This window comes from Chiloscyllium plagiosum, unplaced genomic scaffold, assembly GCF_037043375.1.
Source record: "Chiloscyllium plagiosum isolate Xiang-an unplaced genomic scaffold, Cpla_swu_hap1 HiC_scaffold_22, whole genome shotgun sequence".
NCBI classification, from domain to species: Eukaryota; Metazoa; Chordata; class Chondrichthyes; order Orectolobiformes; family Hemiscylliidae; genus Chiloscyllium; species Chiloscyllium plagiosum.
The window spans coordinates 23,661,440-23,688,578 of NW_028270160.1; the positions used below are offsets into that span (position 1 = coordinate 23,661,440).

General features: G+C 39.3%; 1 protein-coding gene across 1 annotated transcript in view; it reads right to left on the bottom strand.

Moving 5' to 3' along the window:
* atrnl1b (attractin like 1b) overlaps window positions 1-27,139 on the bottom strand; it is a 947,890-nt gene that overhangs the window by 770,920 nt on the left and 149,831 nt on the right. Inside the window, exon 8 of the mRNA XM_043712811.2 lies at window positions 14,933-15,188. Within this exon, the coding sequence (XP_043568746.1) occupies window positions 14,933-15,188 (256 nt within the window). The remainder of the gene's footprint in view (window positions 1-14,932; window positions 15,189-27,139) is intronic.

Genomic DNA, 27,139 nt, shown 5'->3' on the forward strand with positions numbered 1-27,139 from the left:
GACTCCACTACTTCCCTGGACAATGGAGGTGTGATATACTTCAGTATCAGGGGATGATCATACAAACGAATTTGATTGGCTGGGGGAATGTCCATAAAAACATTTCTGAATGGAAGGGCCTGAATGAGAGTTTAATTTGATAACAGCAATAGGAGTAAATGGTTGCCCAAATAAAGAGTGGATTACAATGGACAGTCATCTAAATTCCTGCATTCTTGTCTGAGAGATAGAATGTCACCCCACCCACTTCCAGAATGTTCAGCCTCTTGGAGATAGACAGTACAATTTAACTCTTTAACATTACATTAACGTCCAGAAAGTTAGTACAATTTAATCTTTTAACATTACACCATGAATTAAAATTTAACAAAACACTCTATCCATGAAAAATTATGCAGTTATATTTTGCTGTGATAAACAATTATATTTCATCTTTGAATTCATGCAATTATAATTGCTTCACACCAATAGCCATGCTTTCAGCTGCCTTTGCACCAACTTCTGGAATTCCCTCTTTAAACCTGTTTGCATCTCTTAACTCTTCCTAATACAACAATGCTCATGAAAAATCGACCTCTTTCATCAACCTTTGTTATTGCCACATCGTCATGTTGTTCAGCGTCAAATTGATATTCTAACACTGCTGTGCAACATTTTGCTTTAAAGAGCATTGTATAAATAAAACTATTGTTGCAGTGGAGTCAAAAGGTAAGAGATTTGTCAGACATGCACAAAACCATGAAAGGGTTTGATAGAAAATATATGAAGGAAATATTTCCAATGGCAGGATAGCCAGGTCATAGAGTTATACAGCATGGAGACATACTTTTTAGTAGAACCGGTCCGCGCCAACCAGATATCCTAATCTGACCTAGTCCCATTTGCCAGCATTTGGCCCATATCCCTCTAAACTCTTCCTATTCATAACCTATCAAGATGCCTTTTAAGTGCTGTAATTGTACTCCACCACTTCCTCTGGGAGCTTACTCCGTACAAACACCACCCTCTGCGTGAACAAGTTGCCCCTCAAGTTCTTCTTAAATCATTCCCCTCTCACATTAAACCTATACCCTCTAGATCTGCGCAAACCAACAACACTGCACCCCCACTTCCGCCCTCCCCCTCCCCCCCCCAGCCTGGGAAATGACCTTGACTGTTCATCCTATCTGTACCCCTCACGACTTTATAAACCTCTATAAGGTCATTCCTCAGCCTCTGACATCCCAAGGAAAAAAGCCCCAGCCTGTTCAGCCTCTCCAATGGAGGCATGCGTGCCAAATGCCTTCTTCATCACCAACTCAACCTGCAACTCCACTTTCAAGGGACTATGCACCTGCACCTCTCTGTCTCTTTGTTCAACAACACTCCCATGGCCATACCATTAACTGTTAAAGTCCTGCCCTGGTTTGCCTTACCAAAATGCAACATTTCACATTTATCTAAATTAAGCATGGCGTCATCCGCAAACTTACCATACCCCTGTGAGAAATGGGGAAGGGTGTTGATTTCGCAGATGTAGCAAAAAGGGTAGTGATAATAAGCTTAAGCATAGCGCTGACAAACAAGTATAGAGGGCAGCTGCAGGCAAAGATCAGATTAGCAAACTTCTGGGAAAAACAAGTTTGTGCAGGCAGAAAAGCAGAACAATAGAAAACACTAGCACAGCAAGTATTAATATAGATATAAAATGGTTGCAGCTAATGGCCCAAGGAGATAGAAGTAGAATCTAATCAAGATAAGAAGTCACGTAGGGGCAGTCAGGTCACAAGTTAGGCAGAGAACTAGGGTGATTGGGTAATGTAGGAGTCGGGAGAGGTGACCTCAGGCAGCTCAAAGGTATAACTGTATACTTGTTTCAATGCTCATTGCTCATTTGCTTTAGCATTTGACGCCCTTTCTTGCAAGATCATAAAATAAATTGTCTTGTTTCCAGTTTTGGTGGTCTTGGCTAATTTTGTTAAGTTTGTTTCTAACACCGCCTATATTCACATTCAAATCAACAATTAAATGGTGAAACACAGTGGACTCAGCATTGATCTTTGTGGCCTCCAGTACAAAAAACAACTCTCTACCACCATCCTCTTGAGTCCTACTTTCAAGCCAATTTTGTATCCAGATTTAAAAGTAACTGGCAATAAAAAGGGATCTGAATTCTTTTTTTAAATATAAAAATTATTGCATGTTAATAAAATCTGGAATGCGCTGCCTGTCAGGGTAATGAAAACAGCTTCAGTAAAAACTGCAATAAGAAAACCGATTAAACATTTAAATGGAAAAATTTGAAGATTTATAGGGAAAGAGTGAACAGTGGGGCAAATTGTACTGTTCTACAAAATAGACTGATGGGCACATAGTGGGGAATTATGTTATTCGGTACAGCACAAATTACTTATCTAATAAAACAAAATCCTAAACTGTAATTTCAAATAAAATTGAAATTGCTGGAAAAGCTGAGCAGATCTGGCAGCATCTATGGAGAGAAATTTCAATTTGAATTTTGGGTAAAATCCGAAAGAGCTGCAGATGATGTAAATCAGAAACAAAAATAGAAATTGCTGGAAAAGCTGAGCAGATCTGGCAGCATCTATGGAGAGAAATCAGAGTTAATGTTTTGGGTAAGGGTAACTCAACTTGAAATGTTAATTTCTCGTAACTCGACTTGAAATGTTAATTTCTCGCCACAGGTGCTGCCAGCCGTATTGAGCTTTTCCAGCAATTTCTATTTTTGTTTCTGATTTACATCATCTGCAGCTCTTTCGGATTTTACCCAAAATTCAAATCTTCACTTTCACTTGCAATCTAAAATTTATAAAACATAAATTAGAACCTGGTGTTTCATTTGAAAGTCAATTTAAAATGCTAAAATTGAGGCCTTCTCATAACTAAGCAATTAAAATTAAGGTTAATAACTTGCTCCATACTGTGTACCTTGTTAATATATTTTACTTATTCATTTCCCAAATACAGCAATTGCAGATCAGAACCTGGTTATTTCAAATTTTTTTCAGCAAATCAAAGTAATGATTTGACCAAAACTAATGACAAAAAAACTGTAATCATATATTACTGCAGCTCATCTCTTTTCCAAATGCAGTGAAAACCTTTGTTCAATTTCAAAACTGATTAAAGAACAATTTCAATTTTCACAAAATTAGTTGTGCAATCCATTGCAACACTAATAACATAAATGGATTGAGAATAAAATGCTGACTTGCTATTCCAAAAACTGGGCCTCCTCCACCGCCAAATCAAAGCCACCCGCCAACTGGAGGAAGAATACCTCCTCTTCTGCCTCAGGACCCTACAACCACACCGCATCAACATTGACTTCACCAGTTTCCAAATCTCCCCACCCGCACCTCATCCCAGATCCTCTTGACCTGACCTACATGTCCACCTTCCTTCCCATCCATCCGCTCCACCTTCCCCACCAACCTATGACAATCACCTCCGACCTGCATCCGCCTATCGCCATCCCAGCTATCTTACCCCAGCCCCACCCCATCTCCTATTTATCTCTCAGGCCCCATCCCCCTCCACATTCCTGATGAAGGGCTTATGCCCAAAACGTCCATTCTCCTGCTCCTTAGATGCTGCCTGACTTGCTGTGCTTTTACTAGCACCATACTTTTCAATTCTGACTCTCCAGCATTTGCAGTCCTCACTTTCTCCTAGTTGCTCAAAACTAGTTGTCTGGGAACGAGGGGATTGTTATGATAAGGCAAATAACTTGGAGGTGAGGCAAAGAAAATAGCAGAAAAAAATGTCACCTAAGTTTTTGGTCACATATATGGTCATAAGTCTAAGCTACAGTGCATTGAGAGTGCTCCATTGTTGGATAAACCACACCTGAGGCTCAATATTAAGCTGAAAACTTGCCCTCGGGGAACATGCATAGAGAAAAGCTGCAAGATCTCATAACACTATTCAAAAAAAGTACCCCATTTTCTTGAGCAACACAACACAGCAGAAAAGCACAGATTAACAATTTATCCATTTCATTATACTACTGGCAGAGCATAGCTCTTGCTTTTCTTTACTAATACATAGAGTCATTGCAATTATTTCAAACATGCTTCGGTACCTCACGTGATTCAAGATGCTTCCATGTTTAAAAAAAGGTCCTGTTGTAAAATTAAGTATTTAAAGACTTTAGAGTTAAATGTTTAGGATAATCTGCCAGCCAGAGTAGAAGAGTTGATTGGATTCAAAATGCTGATATGAGCTACTGAAGCATAGTATAGCCATCAAAATTAATGCTATAGGCATTGAAAGGGGTTGAGACACATCTAGCTACCTCAAAAACAAAATCTGCTTGAAGTTATCAAGGAAAACAGGATCATTACAGTATATGCAAACCTGGGAGTTGATTAACTCACTGGATAAATGGCTGCAATAAACAGACAGTGGAAATGTGTTTAAAACCATAAAGGGAATCTGATCCTTCTAATACATGTCAGACGGATACCTACAAAAGAAATGCTCACTGCAAATAGACTGTGAAGAACTGTCTTGAAAGGTATTTAGGGACGATCATTATTAAATACAGAAAGCAGAGGAACTGATAAGCTACACAAAGAATGCAATCACTGTGCAGTGACTCATTTAGCTTCAGTAAGAATTACAAATATTTCAAGAGCTTTTGGTAGCTTGCAGTCATAAGTTGATTGGGATGCCTGTACACCTGACATGATGGTCCACTGTATAAAATGTGCAAAGCAAACAATGATTAGGGAAACATCATCTCCTGGGTGGTGCACACTTGCTTTCTAATAAATCCTTTACCTTATTCAAACCATAACTGCATCCTTCGCAAGTCTAATTTGAACCCAACAGCTGCATTAATTGAGAAAGAAACTCTGAGCCAAATAGTCTCATCTCCTTCCTGATGCCGAGCAGAGTGAACTCAATTGACTGCAGAAATTGACTCAATTGAAAGTCAAACAGTTAATAGTCTAATTAAAACAGTTCATTTCTTTCCTCAATGCATAAAATGCGATTCTGCATCACAGAAATTTGAAGGTGCATACATGAGGATCAGTGGTCGGCACAACATCGTGGGCTGAAGGGACTGTTCTGTGCTGTACTATGTTCTATGTTCTATCTAATGGATGAGAGCAACTTTTTTTAAAAATTCATTTAGAAGTCTACATAATTCCCTTGAAAAAGTGGCTACGAGTTGCCTTTTGAAATGCTGCAATCCATGTGGCATTATGGAGTTCCACGATTTTGATCCAATGGCACTGAAGGAATCATTATGGTGTACGACATGGACATGAACTTGCAAGAAATCTTAAAAAGTGTTCCCATATAACTGCCACCTTTGTCCTTTTGGATGGTAGAAGCCACAAGTTTGAAAGGCACTGTCTAAGAAGAACAAATTTACTGTGTTAATGGCGGAAGGAATGAATGTTGATGAAAGCATGAGATGGACTAGCCTGAATGATATCAAGTTTCTTGAGTCTTAGAGTCATAGAGATGTACAGCATGGAAACAGACCCTTCAGTCCAACCCGTCCATGCCGACCAGATATCCCAACCCAATCTAGTCCCACCTGCCAGCACCCAGCCCATATCCCTCCAAACCCTTCTTATTCATATACCCATCCAAATGCCTCTTAAATGTTGCAATTGTACCAGCCTCCACCACATCCGCTGGCAGCTCATTACATACTCATACCACCCTCTGTGTAAAAAAGTTGCCCCTTAGGTCTCTTTTGTATCTTTCCCTTCTCACCCTAAAACTTGCCCTCTGGTTCTGGACTCCCTTACCCCAGGGAAAAGACTTTGCCTATTTACCCTATCCATGCCCCTCAATTTTGTAAACCTCTATAAGGTCACCCCTCAGCCTCCGACACTCCAGGGAAAACAGCCCCAGCCTGTTTAGATCTCCCTATAGCACAAATCCTCCAACCCTGGCAACATCCTTGTAAATCTTTTCTGAACCCTTTCAAGTTTCACAACATCTTTCCGATAGGAAGGAGACCAGAACTGCACACAATATTCCAACAGTGGCCTAACCAATATCCTGTGCAGCCGCAACATGACCTCCCAAACTCCTGTACTCAATACTCTGACCAATAAAGGAAATCATAGCAAATGCCTTCTCCACTATCCTATCTACCTGCAACTCCACTTTCAAGGAGCTACAAACCTGCATTCCAAGGTCTCTTTGTTCAGCTACACTCCCTAGGACCTTATCATTAAGTGTATAAGTCCTGCTAAGATTTGCTTTCCCAAAATGCAGCAGCTCGCATTTATCTGAATTAAACTCCATCTGCCACTTCTCAGCCCATTGGCCCATCTGGTCAAGATCCTGTTGTAATCTGAGGTAACTCTCTTCGCTGTCCACTTCACCTCCAATTTTGGTGTCATCTGAAAACTTACTAACTGTACCTCTTATGCTCGCATCCAAATCATTTATGTCAATGACAAAAAGTAGAGGACCCAGCACCGATCCTTGTGGCACTCCACTGGTCACAGGCCTCCAGTCTGAAAAACTACCCTCCACCACCACTCTCTGTCTTCTACCTTTGAGCTAATTCTGTATCCAAATGGCTAGTTCTCCCTGTATTCCATGAGATCTAACCTTGCTAATCAGTCTCCTGTGGGGAACCTTGTCAAATGGCTTACTGAAGTCTATATAGATCACATCTACCGCTCTGCCCTCATCAATCCTCTTTGTGACTTCATCAAAAAACTCAATCAAGTTTGTGAGACATGATTTCCCACACACAAAACCATGTTAACTATCCCTAATCAGTCCTTGCCTTTCCAAATACATGTACATCCTGTCCCTCAGGATTCCTTCCAACAACTTACCCACCACTGAGGTCAGGCTCACCGGTCTATAGTTCCCTGGCTTGTCCTTACCACCCTTCTTAAACAATGGCACCACATTTGCCAACCTCCAGCCTTCCGCCACCTCACCTGTAACTATTGATGACACAAATATCTCAGCAAGAGGCCCAGCAATCACTTCTCTAGCTTCCCACAGAGTTCTCAGGTACACCTGATCAGTCCTGGGAATTTATCCACCTTTTACCCGTTTTGCAAGGTGTCACCATCTATTTCCCTATAGTCTATATCTTCCATATCCTTTTCCACAGTAAATACTGATGCAAAATACTTGTTTAGTATCTCCCCTATTTTCTGCAGCTCCACACAAAGGCCGCCTTGTTGATCTTTGAGGGGCTCTATTCCCTCCCTAGTTACCCTTTTGTCCTTAATATATTTGTAAAAACCCTTTGGGTTCTCCTTAATTCTATTTGCCAAAGCTATCTCATGTCCCCTTTTTGCCCTCCTGATTTCCCTCTTAAGTATACTCCTACTTCCTTTATACTCTTCTAAGGATTCACTCGATCTATCCTCTCTATACCTTACATATGTTTATTGGAGTTGAACTCATCCAGCCAACTAAGTATTATTCCAACACACTCCTGTCTTGTGGACTGCAAATGGCATAGCGGCTTTGAAGAGTGAACAGGTGAATTACTTTTCACAGGAATCCCAGCATTTGACCTGCCATTATACTTTTATGGTTGCTCCAGTTTAATTTCTGGCTGATAGTAATCCCCAGGATGTTAATAGTGGGGACCTTAACAAAGGCAAAGTCATGAAACATCAATGTGTGGTATTTGGATTCTTTCTCTCTTCTTTAAGCTACTTACTTTTGGCACTGGCGTGGCACAAATTTTACTTGTCATTTATCGATCCAAACCCAAATGATGTCAAAGCATTGTTAGATTTGGGTGAGGACTGCTTCATTGAGTGAGGAGTTGCAAACTGTGCTGAAAATTATGCAATCATTAGTGGTAATCCTTACTTCTGATCTTCTGATGGAGGGAAGATGATTCATTAAGCAGCTGCTGATGGCTAGTCTTCCAAAATTACTCTGCATCTGAGGTGATTGACCTCCAACAACCATGCAGTCTCCAACTAGTGGAGCTTTGCCCCGATTTCCATCGAGTCTAGTTTTCCTGGGCTCCTTAATGGCACTATTAGTCAAATACAGATTTGATGGCAAGGACAGTGATTCATTTCCCCTTTTCAGTTTAGCTCTTATGTTTGGACCAAGGTTGTAGTGAGCTCAAAAGCTGAATAGGCCTGATGAAACCCAAACTAAGTATAGTGAGCACATTATTGTTGAGTAAGTGGCAGTTGACATCACTGTCTGAACCATCTAAAACATCCATTAGGTTGCTGATGACTGAGAGCTGACTGATGGCCCATTAATTGCCTGGGTTGATGCTGTCAAGCTTTTCAAGGTCAGAAAATACCTGTGCAACTTTCCATGTTGTTGGGTGGAAGCCAGAGTTATATCTGTAGTGGATCAGTTTGGCTAGGAACATGGCTGGTTCTGGAACATAAGTCTTCAGTACTGCTGCTGGAATGTTGTCAGGTTCCAAAAGCTTTCTAATATCCAATGCCTTTAACCATTCCTTGATATCACATAAAGTAAATTAAATTGGCTAAAGGTGGGCAATTGAGGTGCTAGCGACATCAAGAGAAGGTCAAGATGGATTACCCACTCAGCACTTCTGACTGAAGATGTTTGCAATTGTTTCAGCCTCATCTTTTGCACTGGTGTGCTTGGATCCTCTACCAATTAAGAAGGGGGTACTTATCGAGCCCCCTCATCCAGTGAGTTGTTTAATTGTCTACCATTCACAGCTGGATGTAGCAGGACTGCAGAGCTAAGATCTGATTCAATTGTAACAGAATTACTCAGTTCTATCACATGCTGCTCAGAATATAATATTGTTGCTTCATCAGGTTGATCATCAGTCTTATGTATGTCAAATGCTGTTCTTTGCATGCATTCCCGCAGTTTTCAGTGAACCATAGTCAATCCCCTGGCTTGGTAATAACAGTAGAGTAGCTATTTTCTGATATATTTCACGCAAATTATTTACCTTTTGTTTTTTATAATGTGATGTAGAATGTTGTTAATACTTAGGTTAAAAATGAAGGACAAAAAGTTAAAGTTCTGTGAAGGTGACATTTTTTAAGAGAGTAGAAAATCATGTTTGAACACTAAGTTCAGACAATTTCCAAAAAGCATGTGACTGAAACACAATGACAAGACAAACTACGTCAGGAGTTAACTGATGAAACATTTACAGAATTGTATTTTTATGAGATACAGAAAGATGGGCTGGGGCCACAATCAGGTTTCCATTGAGAAAAAGTGTCATACCAACAGAAGGACAATTTAGTTTGTGGCAAACAGGCTTTCAGAGCTGGAAAATTTGTCTTAGCAGTTTAATTGAACAGGGATTACCTTAAAGTTCAAGAAGGGAGAGTCAGTGAATTAGGTGTCTTTGTATATTAGGGATAGATAGTAATGGAGAGAATCATATCTGTTAAACATAGAGCTTATCACCAAAGGAAAATGCTTGTAACCTCACGTCTTTTTTGATATATAATTTCAGTTGCATCACATTTACGATCTTATACTCCACAACCAACTGATGAAGGAGCAGGGATCTGAAAGGTAGTGCTTCCAAGTAAACCTGTTGGACTATAACCAGGTGTGATTTTTGTGTTGTGTGATATTTAAACTTGTAACCTCATCAGTTAAATAAGAAACTAAAGAGTGAACATAGGATGATAATTCACAAGGATTACATGTCTGCAAAGGATATCTCAGGGACGTTAATACCTTTCTAATTTGACATTGATAGCATTTTCATTTATGTAAAATAACTTTCTTTTCCTAAAAGAACATTGACATGCATTGCATAATCATGTTCAGTGACTACCCAATCAAACTGAAAAAATAAAACTGATGACTCATCAGGTCAAGTTTCACTCTGAGATATGACTTGTCCAGTATTACCGTCAGCTGTGAACATAACAATTGCTTAAGTTTATCCAGTTTTTTATCTAAAAGTTTATTTAAAAAATAAACAAACTAAAAAGACTCTCTGATAGCTGTTTTAGCTAAGCTATGATGCCCCAGAAAATAAGTGTATTGATGATAGCTGAAGATGACTACTTAGCAAACAAGCTCGTTACTGTCATCATTTTCTTAAAGAAGTTTGAAGAATGTGTAGACCACCAGTGAAAAGCAATAAACTGATTCTCTTATATTGCACCCAGTATTATCTATGCTGCTGAGGAAGGAGACCTTACAATGCTAAATCATTTGCATTCAAGTCCCACCCAGGATTTGATAGCCAAGGAAGGAGCTACCAAATAGATTGCTATCAACTTGCACATTCTTGCAACACACGTCAATGGTTGTCAGTAACAGCAGGAAAGATTTCTGATCAACTGTGTGATGAAAAGGGAGTTGAAGCCTCTACTATCATGATCAATGGCTTTGGCCTACAATATGCAGGAAACACAAGCATGAAAAGGCACGTGTTATCACAACAACTTGGACTCGAGTGATGTGTAACATACCACCAAAAGCAGTAAAGGCAACTTATATTAGTACAAGATGTTTGGTATAGTTAAAGAGTAATACGATTCAAATCACCTTCACAAAAAATATTCTTAGGCTATTGCATTTTTACATACCTGCCACATATATGATTTTAAAGTGGCATTTTCAAATAATATAACGTTAGCAGACAGCTTATTGCCTTTTCGGCTTGCATGGAGTTGATTTTCCTCAGGAAATGATTTAGCTTTATTGCACTATTCTATTATCATGCCTGCAATATAACAAATCCGAGATGATTGCTAAAAGTAATGTTTAACTATTTCCACATAATGCCAAAATACTCTCGACAACACATTTACAACTCTCGCATTTTCAAACTCCATGTTATTCAGAGTTACACTATTATCCAATGAAATATCTATACATACAAGTATTCACACAGATATCGAAAGCATCTGTTTGGGAGACTGGAGCATAACCATAAGCAAAAGACTTCTGATGTGACATAACATTAAGCAATACTGGACAATGTAAACAAAACTAACCGGCTAAATTCTGCAGCCTAGCGTTTAGAGTGGTTTTATACAAAAAGGTGGCACGGTGGCTCAGTGGTTAGCACTGCTGCCTCATAGCGCCAAGGAACCCGGGTTGGATTTCCGCTTCGGTCGACTGTTTGTGTGGAGTTTGCTCGTTCTCCCTGTGTCTGCGTGGGTTTCGGCCGTGTTTCGCTCTGGTTTCCTCCCACAATCCAAAGATGTGCAGGTCAGGTGAAATGACCATGCTAAAGTGTCCATAGTATTAGGTGCATTAGTCAGGGGTAAATATAGGATAGGGGAACAGGTCTGGGTGGGTAATATTCAGAGGGTTGGTGTGGACTTGTTGGGCCGAAGGGCCTGTTTCCATACTGTAGGTAATCTAATCTAATCTAAAGGGTTAGAAATTAAAGACGTTAACTGCTAACAGATTCTTAGTTATTATGTTGGGTTGAACCCTATGATCAGTGGCAAAGCATCCATGTTTGTCACTGACCCAAAGACAACTGCCCACGAAGCTCTGATAATCTCTGCAGTTGTCCCTAATTCAACAACAATTTGGTTCTGCCAGTAAATCAAGAAAATCACTCTGCATCCGGCAACAATGATGTTATCAGGCAGGGCAAGTACCCAATAACACTGAACTACTCTCACAGACAGCAAATCAGAAAGTAGAAACTAGTGAAGCCATTCTATTTTCATGTTTAACTTTTACAGATGGTGAAATAAATGAGTGGGACATGCACATGATATTAAAGGTAAAATGTAAAATAACGAAGAAATGTAATTTATCATATTGAGAAATGTGACATTTAACGAATTTTAAAACTCTAAGGGCCAGTGAGCCTGTTTAGCAGTAATTCAGAACTTAGTGTGCTGTTTCAAACCGAGTTACACTTGATTTCAGTCTTATGGCTGATTCTATCAGCATCAGGTCTTTAAAGAAGCGTTATTACTCCAGTACCATTCTCTTTTCTCTCCCACCCCCCAATACCTCTGCATATTATTACATATAAATAACGGTCCAAAATCTTTTTAAATGCCTCAATTGTATCTGCCTCCACCATATTTCCAAGCAGCGCAGTCCATACCCAAACTAATCATTGATTGAAAAAGGTTTTTTTTCTCATATTATCCTTGCTTTTTTTTTCAAATCACTTTAAATCCATGGCATCTTGTTTAGCATACCTACTCCATTCAACCATTCATGGTTTTGAAAACCTCTACCAGACCTCTTCTTAGCCGGCTTCCCACTAATGAGAACAATTCAAGCCACTTCAACATATTCCATCCCTGGAAATCCTGCAGAACACCAGTGCATTAGACCCTTCCTGCAATGTGGCACCCACAGCTCAAAAGAGCAACCCTATGGTCCCCTGGGATCCTATGGTGACTTTACCTTGCCTTACATCAGACTCCAGATGAGATCTAATTAGATCCAAAGAGATCTAATGACACTTATTAATAAAGTCAGGATTACTGCATGCTTTACATACTGCTCTCTCCACTTGTCCTTTCACCTTTAATAATCCCTGCATATTTTCCACCCACGTCTCTCTGCTCCTGCATTCCTTTTAGAATTGTCTTCCCTATTTTAGTTTGTATTTCAATGTTCTTCCTACCAAAATGTACCATTCACACTTCATTGCATTGAACCCCATCTGCCACCTAGCCACCCATTCCACCAATGAGAGTATGGCCTTTTCTATTCAACTTTCTTCATTCCTTTATCTTTTTTCATAGAATCATAGATATTCATAGAATTTCTACAGAGTAGAAACAGTCCATTTGTCCCAACAAAGTCCACACCAACCCTCCGAAGAGTATCCCATCCAGAACCACTCCCCTACTCTATTATACCAAATTTTCCCATTACTAATATACCTAACCTACACAGCCCTGAACACTATGGGCAATTTAGCATTGCCAATTCACCTAACCTGCACATCTTTGGACTGTGGGAGGAAACCGGAGTACCCAGAGGAAACCCACACAGACATGAGGAAAATATGTAAACTCGACACAGACAGTTGCCCAAGGGTGGAATCTAATCCGGATCCCTGGCACTATGAGGCAGCAATGCTAACCACTGAGCCACCGTGCCACCGCTCTGTCACCCCATGTTACACAGAGTCACCACAATGCTGGTTGATCACCTTCACACCTTTTTTTTGGGATTTGACAGCTAGGTTTTTAAACAGTCAGGTGCCTTTTCTCCAGCAGACCACTCCATTTGTTCAAGCAGGGGACTGCAATCAATGGCTAGCTGTTTCATACCCAACAGGTTCTAGATACTGGTTTTTGAACCCAAAGCCTTCGAGCTCAGAGGGAGGAGCAGTCTTCACTGAGTCATTCCATTTTCAGTTACATCCCAATCAATAGATGTAATATTTTTCCAAAGATGTTCATAATGATACACCGTACTAAGGACCATGAAAGTGGAAGATCTTCAAAGTTTGATAACTTGATTGATTTCAGTTCATTTTTTTAAAAAAGGATTGAAGGAAGGAACCTCATCAGCATACTCAGTGGCCAAAAAAACACAGAATCACCAGTGGCATCTCCTAAATTTCTATGCTTAATTGTTCATCTGCTAACTCAAAACATTGCTATCAGTTGCAGAGGAATATAAAATATCGGCTGACAGCCTTGTCATCACTCCAATGCAAAACTTGAATCATTTTGCATTATCTTCTCATTGGAAGGCTTTGTTTAATTTTCAATACTGAGGAGTCTTTTTTGATTAATTGATTTCACAAAACATTTCAAGCATTCAGCACACAAATTTCTTAAACTACAGCTGAAATAAAGAGACATGCTGTTCAAGCATTTTGTCCTGTATAGACCTGTATATGCTGAATATGAGATAGGTCCATAGTTCAGAGTGACAAACAATTTATATTGTTGATATAACAACAAACTGGCTAGAGGGGTCAGTTACCTCAATTGGCTGGATGGCTGGTCTGCAATGCAGAGTAATACCAAATAACATGGGTTCAATTCCTACACCAGCTGAAGTTACTGTGAAGGATTCTCCTTCTCAACCACCCCCTCGCTTGGCGTGTGGTGACCCTTACATTAAACCACCACTAGCCTTCTCTTTCTAATGAAAGGGCAGCCTTATGGTCTGTGAGGATCTTTACTTTATAGACTGGTGCTAACTTTGACAAGTAGACGCCAATTAGTCAAAACATCGACATGGAGAAAACACCAGAGAACTAGTATCCCTGTGCTTTTGTTTAATTGAAAAGTCACAATGCTTTTGCTCAACACCTTCTAGGACCAAACAGCTCTCTTGTTTGGCATTCATCTGCTAATTTTAACATTCATTCTATTCAATGCCGACACCCTGGCATTCAATGCATTGCTACAGGATGCATTGCAATTACTTACCAAGGCTGGTCTGCCAGAACCTTTCAAATCTTTGACTTTTTCCAGCTAGAAGGACAAGGCAGCATATGCACATTCCCCACTAAGTCCCACAGCATCTGGGCAACTAAATGATTGGTCCATTGCTGTCTTGGGAGTCAATATCCTGGAACTCCCTCTCAAACAGTACTGTGGGGGCCCTTACACAAGAACAGCAGCAGTTCAAGAAGTCAGCTGCCAATTACCCTCCCAAAAACAATTAGGAATGAGCAATGAATGTTCGCCTAATAAATAAAGCTCAGAAATTGAGCAGATTTTAAACAAAAAGTCTGGACATGCTCTGTCTACTTGGAGAAGGACAGGACCCTGTAAAATTAATATACATAGCTTCTCACAATGTTAAATGGGGCTAGTACGTTTCCCATAATAGTGCTTTGACCAGGGTCAATTTCCTGTTTTTAAACTTAAAACAAAAGCCTGCAGTTTAACTGTTCTCTTGCATTTGCCATGGCAATTACTAGACCAATCAGCAATATTTTCACATGCTATACATATTGTTCTGAAGAGTGTAAAATGAGAAGCTTCAACAGCACATCTTTTCTCGGCAATACTCAAATACCAAGAGATCAATTACTTACTAATATTGTATTCCTGAACACTGTTTATGTAACCATAAAGTGCAGAATATCCAAAAATGATAATCATGATAACATCGCCACTGTCCATTTCAATGATGTGTGCAGAATGCCCTTCTACATCATACTGTTGCCCAGGGGAGAGAACAGTTGGAATTTTCCTAGTCCATGAGAGAGTGGGGATATTGAAGATCCATAGTTCATTTGTGATATTTCCATTATCAGTATCAATTTTTCCTCCATACATGTAAATATCATCCTAGAAAGGAAAAAATATCATTAAATAAATGTAACAATTACTCTCATTTATCTGCATAATGTTGATTTTTTTCTGAGTCGGCAAGCCAGAAGTTTAGTGCTCACTGAATTTAATCTCTACTTTATACTCCATGACAATTGGAGAGCAATAACCTTGTGGCATTACCACTAGACTATTAATCCAAAAACTCAAGCAAATGACTGAGGACCTGGATTCAAATCCAACACCTCCCCCCTCCCTCCACACCCCCCCCCCCCCAAACGCCCCCTCATGGCAGATGATGGATTTTGAAATCAATTAAAAAAAACCTGGAATTAAGAGTCCTGATTAAAAGGTTCTGACCTGAAATGTTGACTCCCCTGCTCCTCTGATGTTGCTTGACCTGCTGTCTTTTTCCAGCTCCATACTTTATCGACTCTAATGACAACCATGAAAGCATTGTCGACTGCTGAAAAACCCCATCTGATTCACTAATGTTCTTTAGGGAAAGAAATCTGTCGTCCTTACCTGGTCTGGCCTACATGTGAGTCAAGACTCACAGCAATGTGGTTGACTCTTAACTGCCCTCTTGAAATTAGGGAAAGGCAATAAAGGCTGGTTTAGCCAGAGACACTCACGTCTTGTGAGTGAATTTTTCAAAATTCCAAATAAATTCAATGTGGTTCAAACACTCAATTGAATGAGAGAGTTAAAGGGATATTTTAATTTTGGTGCAAAAGTTGTTAAATTGAAAATAAAATCAATTAATCAATTATTAGAACAGGGTATTTAATCAGTCAACCTGCTCTGCCATAATATGATCACAGCTGATGTTGCACTTCAATGTCTTTTACCCACACTGTCCTCATAAACCTTTAACCAGAAATCCATCTCAAAACATACACCTGAGGCAAAATTGCCACAGCACTCTGTGGTAGACAATTCAAATTTACACTAGTATTTTTAAATTTACTGATAATGTAGTTCAAAACTTATTACTGACATCAAAATGAAGTCAACATGAAAAGAAAGGTCGTTGTCATACAACACTGACTCTCTCTTCACAAGTTATTTTTATATAGATATTTAGAGTGTCAAATATTATACTGATATTTATGCAGCTTTTTGCTCACAATAGCCCAATACTCTGTTTTATAAGCAGGAATGATATATAAATTTAGTATGGTAATTAGGTAAACTTGAAGATAAAGTATTTAGCAAGTTCCTCAAAGTGATACCCAGTTATGATGAAACCATAATTAAGACAACATCTTACTTGATAATTACATGATAGTAACAACATTTCAAACTTTTGAAGTTTAGAAGAGTAAGGTACAACTTGACTGAAACATAAGAACCTGACAAGGTGCACATGGAAAGGACATTTCCTCTTAAGGGAGACTCCAGAGCATGGGATCACTTGAAACTTTTTTAAAATGGGTCATGATTTAAGAGAGACAAGTTCTTGAAGGGTCAAATGCCTAAACTTGTGCCTCGTCTGCAAATTGTAGTCAAACATGCTACCACCACTTCACCATTTAATTTTTCATCAAATAACCGAAAAAAAAACAAAAGACCAAATCATAGCTAAAAAGGACAAAATTGTACCCTTAGGCAATACCTTTAAAATGAACTAGTTTTCACTTTGTACAGAGTTGAAAAGAATTTAAAGAACATCTCAATTCTGAAAGCATTTTTATATTCAAATTCAGTCAGGACTTTAACGTAGCCCATCAACTCCTTCTCAAGTCAAATAGGAGAAGATTTGCCAATGTCACCCACGATCCAAAATAAATAAACAAAAAAAAAGAATAATCATGCAATCTCTGCATCCAGTTCCACTTAAATTATTCACAAACATCCTCAAACATGTCTTTACTTGCAGTTCTACCACAGCAGGCAACATTTAGAGAGCACAGATAACTTCCAGTCAGACTGTGTAAATATTAGATCACAGAAACACTGCTGCACCAATATAGAAGGGTTACTTCTATCCAGTGTATTTAAATCAGGAAATAATAATGAGCAAGGGAGAATGGACAAGTTAGATAATTGTTAGTAACAATAAAGGTAAAGTAGCTGTTGTTTCACTAGACCACGGGCTGCTCACTCATTGGAGATAGACAACTGGTGGATGGTTTAAACTGAGGGTCACCATGCCTCAAACAAGGGGAGAGGTTGAGAAAAAGAGTACCATAATACATCTAAAAGGTTACATATAAATATCAATTAACATTTGTTTACATTATAGAGAAATATAAATAAGCATAACATCAAATGAATAGCAAAATTAACACAATCATGCATATTACTGTCACTGATTACGTTGCGTAGTATTTGGCAAATCCTATGCCTGAAGTTACACAATAGCCAAAGAACAAAACAACAGTAACACAAAATCACATGTATAAAAGTAAAGGTCAGATGCATAATGTACATGTAACATTTTCATATTACAATAAAAAAGAGAGAACTTATCCAGATCATCAAAAATGGAAATTCATCTTTGGTTAGTCAACAAGCCAACTAGATTTCATGGGCCACTTAAAGTCAATAAAAGGATAAATTAAGACTGCCATGACAGTCAGTTAATTGCTACTGTAATTTCAAGAATGAGTTAAATAACTAACCCAGAATGGTGGGCTAAGAGAGGTAGCATATTCTATCATATTTACCAGACTGGTCAGATGGATGGTAAAGCCATTTCAAGTCATGTGCACTCCTATATGCCAGCAAATTGGAACTGTGGGCCAAAATGCCAAAGTAGAAGTAAGCCTCTCATGGAAAACATTCAATATAGTTTTATCAAATTTCATGAAAACGTACATTTGTTTGTAATTATTCTACCCTTAAAAAAATACTTATTTTGGGGAGGCAGTGGTGCAGTGGTATTATCACTGAACAAGAGGACCCAGGATAATGTTCTGGGAGCAAGGATTCAAATTTTAATACAGCAGATGGTGAAATGTCAACTTAAGGAATTAATCTGGAAGTTATAACTAGTCCAGTGGTGACCATGTTATCTATTGGCATGAAAACCTATCTGGTTCACTGATGGTCATTAGGGAGGAAATTTGACATCCTGCGGATTGGAGGGTGGCTAATGTTGTACCACTTTTTAAGAAAGGTGGGAGAGAAAAAGCAGGAAATTATAGACCAGTTAGTCTGACCTCAGTGGTGGGAAAGATGCTGGAGTCTATTATAAAGGATAAAATTACGACACATCTGGATAGTAGTAACAGGATAGGTCAGAGTCAGCATGGATTTATGAAGGGGAAATCATGCTTGACTAATCTTCTGGAATTCTTTGAGGATGTAACTCTGAAGATGGACGAGGGAGATCCAGTAGATATAGTGTACCTGGACTTTCAGAAAGCTTTTGATAAAGTCCCACATAGGAGGTTAGTGAGCAAAATTAGGGCGCATGGTATTGGGGGCAAAGTACTAATTTGGATTGAAAGTTGGTTGGCTGACAGGAAACAAAGAGTAGTGATAAACGGCTCCATTTCGGAATGGCAGGCAGTGACCAGTGGGGTACTGCAGGGATCAGTGCTGGGACAGTAACTTTTTACAATATATATTGATGATATAGAAGATGGTATTAGTAATAACTTTTGCAAATTTGCTGATGATACAAAGCTGGGTGGCAGAGTGAAATGTGAGGAGGATGTTAGGAGATTACAGGGTGATCTGGACAGGTTCGGTGAGTGGACAGATTCATGGCAGATGCAGTTTAATGTGGATAAATGTATGGTTATCCACTTTGGTGGCAAGAACAGGAAGGCAGATTACTACCTAAATGGAATCAATTTAGGTAAAGGGGCAGCACAAAGAGATCTGGGTGTTCTTGTACACCAGTCAATGAAGTAAGCATGCAGGTACACAGGTAGTGAAGAAGGCTAATAGCATGCTGGCCTTCATAACAACAGGGATTGAGTATAGAAGCAAAGAGATTCTTCTGCAGCTGTACAGGGCCCTGGTGAGACCACACCTGGAATATTGTGTGCAGTTCTGGTCTCTAAATCTGAGGAAAGACATTCTGGCTATTGAGGGAGTGCAGCGTAGGTTCACGAGGTCAATTCCTGGAATGGCGGGACTATCTTATGTTGAAAGATTGGAGCGACTGGGTTTGTATACCCTTGAGTTTAGAAGACTGAGAGGGGATGTGATTGAGATGTATAAGATTATTAAAGGATTGGACACTCTGGAGGCAGGAAACATGTTTCTGCTGATGGGTGAGTCCCGAACCAGAGGGGACAGCTTTAAAATAAGGGGTAGGCCTTTTAGGACAGAGATGAGGAGAAACGTCTTCACCCAGAGAGTGGTGGCTGTGTGGAATGCTCTGCCCCAGAGGGCAGTGGAGGCCCAGTCTCTGGATTCATTTAAGAAAGAGTTGGATAGAGCTCTCAAGGATAGTGGAATCAAGGGTTATGGAGATAAGGCAGGAACAGGATACTGATTAATGATGATCAGCCATGATCCTATTGAATGGTGGTGCAGGCTCGAAGGGCAGAATGGCCTACTCCTGCTCCTATTGTCTTATTTGGTTCGGTCTACAAATTATTCCAGATGAACAAATTGGTTCTTAAACAACCTTTGAAATGGTCTAGCAAGATATTATGTTGTATCAAAAGTGACTGTAAAGTCAATCACGAATTAAACCAAAAACTCGCTCAGAATCTAGGCATCGGAAATGATACCTTCCATGTCTCCACACTGCCTTTCCTCCCTTCTTACACAGAATCCTGTGCCAAAATTGGGAAAGCTGTCCTACAGACCAGCCAAACAGGTGTCTGACAGAGCCATACCTTGCAAACAATGACCCGGACACTGCAAACACCAGCCATAACAAATCCATTCACGATGGCACAGTGGTATACAATTTGGAGGGAGCTGGTCTGGGAATCTTAAACCTGAACTCAGAAACCCTGAAATCTTGTGGCATCAGATCAAGCATGAGAAAGAAATCACCACCCCCTCTGAGGTGGTGAGGGAGGACTCATCAAACAAAGCATTAAAGCAGCATTATGGGGCCACATAATGTACTATGGGACGGCGAGTTGTAGTCTTGGATGTATGTTTGCTTGCTGAGCTGGAAGGTTCATTTTCAGACGTTTCGTCACCATACTAGGCAATGTCTTCAGTGAGCCTCCGGACGAAGCACTACTTTCTATTTATATGTTTGGGTTTCCCCATCCAGAGGCTCACTGAAGATGTTACCTAGTATGATGACAAAACATTTGAAAATGAACCTTCCAGCTCAGCAAGCAAACCTATATCCAGAACCTCAACCTGAGCTACAAATCTTCTCAAAACTCACTCCAGTCTTCTTCATCAAGAATGGCCAAGTCCTAAAGGGATAGTTGCGAGACTGCATTCGCAGAAGGTAGTGAGTTTACTAAGATGAAAAGATCTGTCCATGATCATATCATTAAGAATGAAAACTACCCAATCCTTGTGGAAAGGATGTGCTATGTTTTCATTGAATATATCCTTTGTGTTGAGCAGCACTGCCATTCTGCCAATTAGAGCATTTTTCAAACACATCTGGCAACTAAACACTGATTATCCACAAAGTGCTATAAACCATCTGCAGCAACAGAGCTGTGCTTAACCACAATCCATAACCTCTAACCTCTCTAATTCTATCATTACCATCAAATCACGGATCAAGCATAGTGAAATGAAGCATGCTGGAGGCAGTGCCACAAACAGCAACTGACAAATCTAAAAAAATGGAATGTTAGATTGGTAAATCTGCAACACAGAACTATGTGCATACTAAACAGAAGAAGCAGTATGTGATGGACAGAGTTAAGCAATCCCACAATCTATAAGATACAATTCAGCAAAGCTCCTTCAATGATATCTCCCAAAACCATACTTGTCATTCCTGCATTGTTGTTAGGTCAAAAGCCTGGAACTCCTTCTCAAACAACACAAAGATTGCAGCAGTTCAAGGTGGCAGCTCACCATCACCTTCTCAAGGAAAATTAGCGATGGGACAATAAATGCTGGCCGACCTCAAATCCCATGAATGAATGAATTTTTTAAAAATGCGTTAAGGAACAATATGTGAGGGAAAATGGTCCAATCAAAATAAAAGATTCAACAAGTTTACATTCAGCATTTATTTGCCATTTAATAATAAAATTGAAATTCCTCTTTTGATATACAATGTTTGAGTTGACTAAAATATGTAACACCAAAATGGCATTAATACATAAGAAACATATACAGGCTTACATTAGGCCAACTTCCCATTTCCATTGCTTATGTTATCCAGATGAGCTACTAAATGAAGATAGAGCTGGATACCATACAAGACATTCTACTTTGTCTCTTCAAAGATTTAATTGTTGTTGAATGAGAAAAGTGTCATGTCAAGTACTCAATCAGTTTCAGATTGCAGTTGACTGTCTTGTATCAAACAATGCATGAAATATTAGGTGATAAATTGAAATTGGTAATCAAGACAAGGTTGTTGCTGCTAGTGAATGTAGCACTTTCCAAGAAGAATAAATTACAAAGCCAAATTAAGAATCAAATTCAACATTCTTGGTTTGGTATGCAGGATCTAACTATACGTAATTGCATACTTAACTACTGTGTACAGTTCTGGTCGCCCTGCCATAGGAAGGATATTATTAAATCGGAGGGGGTTCAGAAAAGATTTACCAGAATCTTGCTGGGTCTGGACGGTTTGAGTATAAGGTTAGGCTGGATAGGCTAGGACTTTTTTCACTGGAGCACAGGAGATTGAGGAGTGACTTTATAGAGGTTTAGGAAATCATGAAGAGCATAGATAAGGTTAATAACTAAGGTTAATTCCCTAGAGTGGGTGAATTTAAAAAGTAGGTGACATTTTTAAGGTGAGAGAAGAAAGATTTAAAAGGGTACTGAAGAGGCAACTTTTTCACACAGAGGTTGGTTCGTGTGTGAAATAAACTGCCAGAGGAAATGGTGAATATAGGTACAGGTACAACAGTGAAAAGACATTTGGACAAGTACATTAATAGGAAAGGTTTGAACATACCTGGGCCAAACACAGGCAAGTGGGACTAATTTAGTTTGGGAAACTTGGTCATCATCGACAAGTTGCACCAAAGGGTCTGTTCCTGTGCTGTATGACTCTCTTTGACTCTCTATGACTTTACTTTTTCTGTGCAATTTGTAAAATTAACAAGTAAAATATTTTTAAAACATTTTAATAAAGTTGTGTTTCTCAGTATTTCTGGGTTGCCTGGATTTTAATTTATATCAACATAGAACTGTCACAATAATTCTGGAAATATTAAATATCTAGCCTAACATTACAGCAAACCACTTTAATAAAAAAAAAGGAAACTCCATTAAACTATGATGTCCTTGTTATCTAATCAATTGTGTGATAAAGATGTTTGATCATTTGGAAATTTGGATTTTAAAGCACTGGTAAAATAAACACGGGGTTTCAGTTCTGACAACTTCTGTTGATGGTCAGAATGCCATTTGGACAGTAAACTAAAGATATCAGTTCCAAGAATGTATATGTCTAGCAGGATATCTATGCTATCAATGATGACATGTTTACAAAGTTGAATTTTTATGACATAGAGCGATAACACACCAGGAGTTCAATACAGAACCAAGTTTATTCAGTACAAAATTTTCAGTTCATAAGAACAGTCCCATCCTTACAACAGGGTTTTTGGTTTGTCAAGTCTCCAGGTTGTTAGAGTTTATGTACAAGCTTTCAAGCTGACAGAATTGAAAAGAGTGCTTCAATCATCAGAACTGCAAAAAGGTTTCTAAGTTTTTAAAAACTGGGAAGAGTCATTAAAGTAAGAACTTTTAAAAAGTTAAGATACAAGTAACACTTCACTGGGTTTAAGTACCTGTAAAAGATATTGCTGAGAAATAGATTACAACTTTGTTTTGCCGAGTAAATTAAAATCTTTCTAAACCAGCTTATCCATCTGCAGTATTTATTTTCTTTTGTCTTATTTTCTTAAAGAACGTTGGTCATATTGTGTGATCATGTTCAATGACTGGCCACCATAGTAATCAACTGCAAAATTCAAAATAAGGGTCTATCAAGCCATGTTTCATCCTGACATCTGACTTGTCCAGTATTACCATTAGCTGGGATGATAACTATGCTAATCACCATCGCAAATCAAGTTATTTATTTTTGAAACATAATTGAGAAAACAATAATTTTGAAATTTTGATTGTGCTTTTTACACACATCTGGAGTATCATTCTATAATTCTGAAGCATTGTAAGTGCATTGCAATTATCAACCATTATAACTGTCAATTATTAAATATACTTCAAAGGCTTTATTCATTTTGATGTTGGCTCCTACAGTTAATATCTCATGGGTTTAGCTTTCACACCTATAATGATGAACACAAAATTTTATTGATATTAACTATTGCCCTGTTTCATCATACATAATCGTGCTCTGCCACAAATGAAAAAAAAGAAAGCAACACTGCACTCTAGTGGGAAAATACAGCAAAGCAGCTATGAAGATGTCAGTGGTCAGTGTTCTTCATATTCACTTTCCGAAAATCAAACTGTTTCAAGTTCATCAACACACAATACATTAGTTGTACAATATCAGAGTTTTGTTCAGTGATATCAGCAAACATTGAAAGCTTGGATGATTACCACAGTATTACATGAAAAGAGAATATGGATTGTGGTCAAGAAAACTTAATGGAAGAATGCACTACATCAGTGCAATTTTTTGTTTGGTTTTCTTTCTGACAAACAACTCAAATAGGAAAATAATTGCAATTAATTCTAAACAAATTTGAATACAAAGGAATTAAAAATATTTCTAAATCATGAAACTTGATTAGTCTAGTTGACTTTAGAGGGTGAAACAAAGTGTCCAGAATAAAAAAGGGACTTATTTTTTAGATAAGTAGAAATATAGAAAATATGTGACAAGCCCTGGCACTTAAAGCCTACTCTGCCATTCAATATAATCATGGCTGATCAGCCAATTCCCTCTCATGCAAAGAATTATATCCAACTCTTTCTCAAAAACATTCAATGTTTTGGCCATAGAATATGGTTAAGGCTAAAACATTGAATGTCTTCGAGAAGCAGTTTACAGATAATTCTGTTTGCACTGAAACAAAAATACAAATGGCACTTGTAAATCATTGATGATATAGACAGTGAGAACTTCAGCGAATGGCCCAGAAATATCTGGAAAAATACAAAGGACTTTTAATGCGGCTGCACAGGATATTGGTTCGGCCATTGTTGGAATATTGCGTGCAATTCTGGTCTCCTTCCTATCGGAAAGATGTTGTGAAACTTGAAAGGGTTCAGAAAAGATTCACAAGGATGTTGCCAGGGTTGGAGGATCTGAGCTATAGGGAGAGGCTGAACAGGCTGGGGCTGTTTTCCCTGGAGCGTCGGAGGCTAAGGGGTGATCTTATAGAGGTTTACAAAATTATGAGGGGCATGGATAGAATAAATAGACAAAGTCTTTTTCCTGAGGCCAGGGAGTCCAGAACTAGGGGGCATAGGTTTAGGGTGAGGGGGGAAAGATATAAAAGAGACCTAAGGGACAACTTTTTCACCCTGAGGGTGATACGTGTATGGAATGAGCTGCCAGAGGATGTGGTGGAGGCTGGTACAATTGCAACATTTAAGAGACATTTGGACAGGTATATGAATAGGAAGGGTTTGGAGGGATTTGGGCCAGGTGCTGGCAGGTGGGACTAGATTGGGTTGGGATATCTGGTCGGCATGGACAGGTTGGACCGAAGGGCCTGTTTCCATGCTGTACATCTCTATAACTCTATGACTCTAAGTGCTATGAAAAAAAAGCAATAATTGTTCATTGGCACCATTCCTTGGATTCCAACAAAAAAAGTGCATCTTCACCATGAGCCTTTGAAAGTAATTGGGTCATAAACTTGCTAAGTTCATACAAGTAATACAAATTAATCTTGCCATAGCTATTTAGGATTGGTAATTTATGCAATTAAGATTTCTGTTACTGACACAATTTATGGTTTTTGACAACATAGTCCAAAGTCATTACTTAATCTATACCCTGCTAAATGCATTTACCCTGAGTAACTTCATCCAAGTCAAGTAGTCCCTTCTGAAAAGTAACTGCATGAATATAAAATGAGACTCAAGCAAAATGTCATCTGCAAACAAAAATGATGACATTTAACGTTCAGGCTTACACATCAACATTATCCCCCAAAGCAAAATCTTAAACCTCATATAAGTGATTTTGGTGCTCTGTTGTCTTAAGGTACTTTGACAAAAAGGTAAATCTGTTCCTGAATATTTATTTTGCAATCTATATTGTAAATCTTTTATTAATGCGGCACCTATGGGTTTAGAACATAGAACGGTACAGCACAGAGCATGCCCTTCGACCCTCGATGTTGTGCCAAACGTTTATCCTACTCTAAGATCAGACTCACCTACATACCCTTCATTTTACTGTCATCCATGTGCCTATGCAAGCGTCGCTTAAATGTCCCTAATGTATCTACTACTTCCACTGCTGGCAGTGCATTCCACGCACCCATCACACGCTGTATAAAGACCCAACCTCTGACATCTCTCCTAAAGTTACCTCCAACCATCTTAAAATTATACCCAGTTGTGATAGCCATTTTCACCCTGGGAAAAAGTTTCTGGCTATCCATTCAAATTATGCCTCTCACCATCTTGTACACCTCTATCAACTCACTTCTCATCCTTCTGCGCTCCAATGAGAAAAGACCTAGCTCCCTCAACCTTTCTTCATAAGAGATGCCCTCTAGTCCAGGCAGCATTCTGGTAAATCTCCTCTGCACTCTCTCTAAAGGGTCCACAGCCTTCCCATAATGAGGTGACCAAAACTGATCACGGTATTCCAAGTGTGGTCTAACCAGGGCTCTACAGAGCTGCAGCATAACCTCACGACTCTTAAACTCAATCCTGTTAATGAAAGCCAACACACAAAACAACTTACCAACCCTATCAACTTGGGTGGCAACTTTGAGGACATGGACCCATTCCTCCACACTGCCAAGAATCCTGCCTTTACCTTATTATCGGCATTCAAATTAGACCTTCCAAAATGAATCACTTAACACGTTTCCAGGTTGAACTCCATCTGCCACTTCTCAGCCCAACTCTGCATCCTGCCAATGTCCCATTGCAACCTAAAACAGCCCTCCCACACTATCCATAACTCCACCAACCTTCATGTCATCGGCAAACTTACTCACCCACCCTTACACTTCCTCATCCAAGTCTTTTATAAAAATCACCAAGAGCAGAGCTCCCAGAACAGATTCCTGAGGAACATCACTGGTCGGAGCAAGTGAGGACTGCAGATGCTAGAGATCAGTGCTGAAAATGCGTTGCTGGAAAAGCGCAGCAGGTCAGGCAGCATCCAAGGAGCAGGAGAATCGACGTTTCGGGCATGAGCCCTGAAGAAGGGCTCATGCCCGAAACGTCGATTCTCCTGATCCTTGGATGCTGCCTGACCTGCTGCGCTTTTCCAGCAACACATTTTCAGCAGCGAACATCACTGGTCACTGAGCTCCGGCTGAATACTTTTCATCAACTACCCCCCTCTGTCTTCTATGGGCCAACCAATTCTGTATCCAGTTAGCGAAATTTCCCTGTATCCCATGCCTCCTTACTTTCTGAATGAACCTACCACGGGAAACCTTGCCAAACGTCTTGCTAAAATTCATATACACCATAACCATTGCTATACCTTCAATGTGTTTTGCCACATCCTCAAGTAATTCAGTAAGGCCTGTGATGCATGACCTGCCCCTCACAAAGCCATGCGGACTATCTCTAATCGAACTATCCTTTTCCAAATAATCATAAATGTGTCTCAGAATCCTCTCCAATAATTTGCCCACCACAGACATGAGACTGACTGCTCTGTAATCCTCAGGGTTATCCTTATTCCCCATCTTGAACAAGGGAATAACATT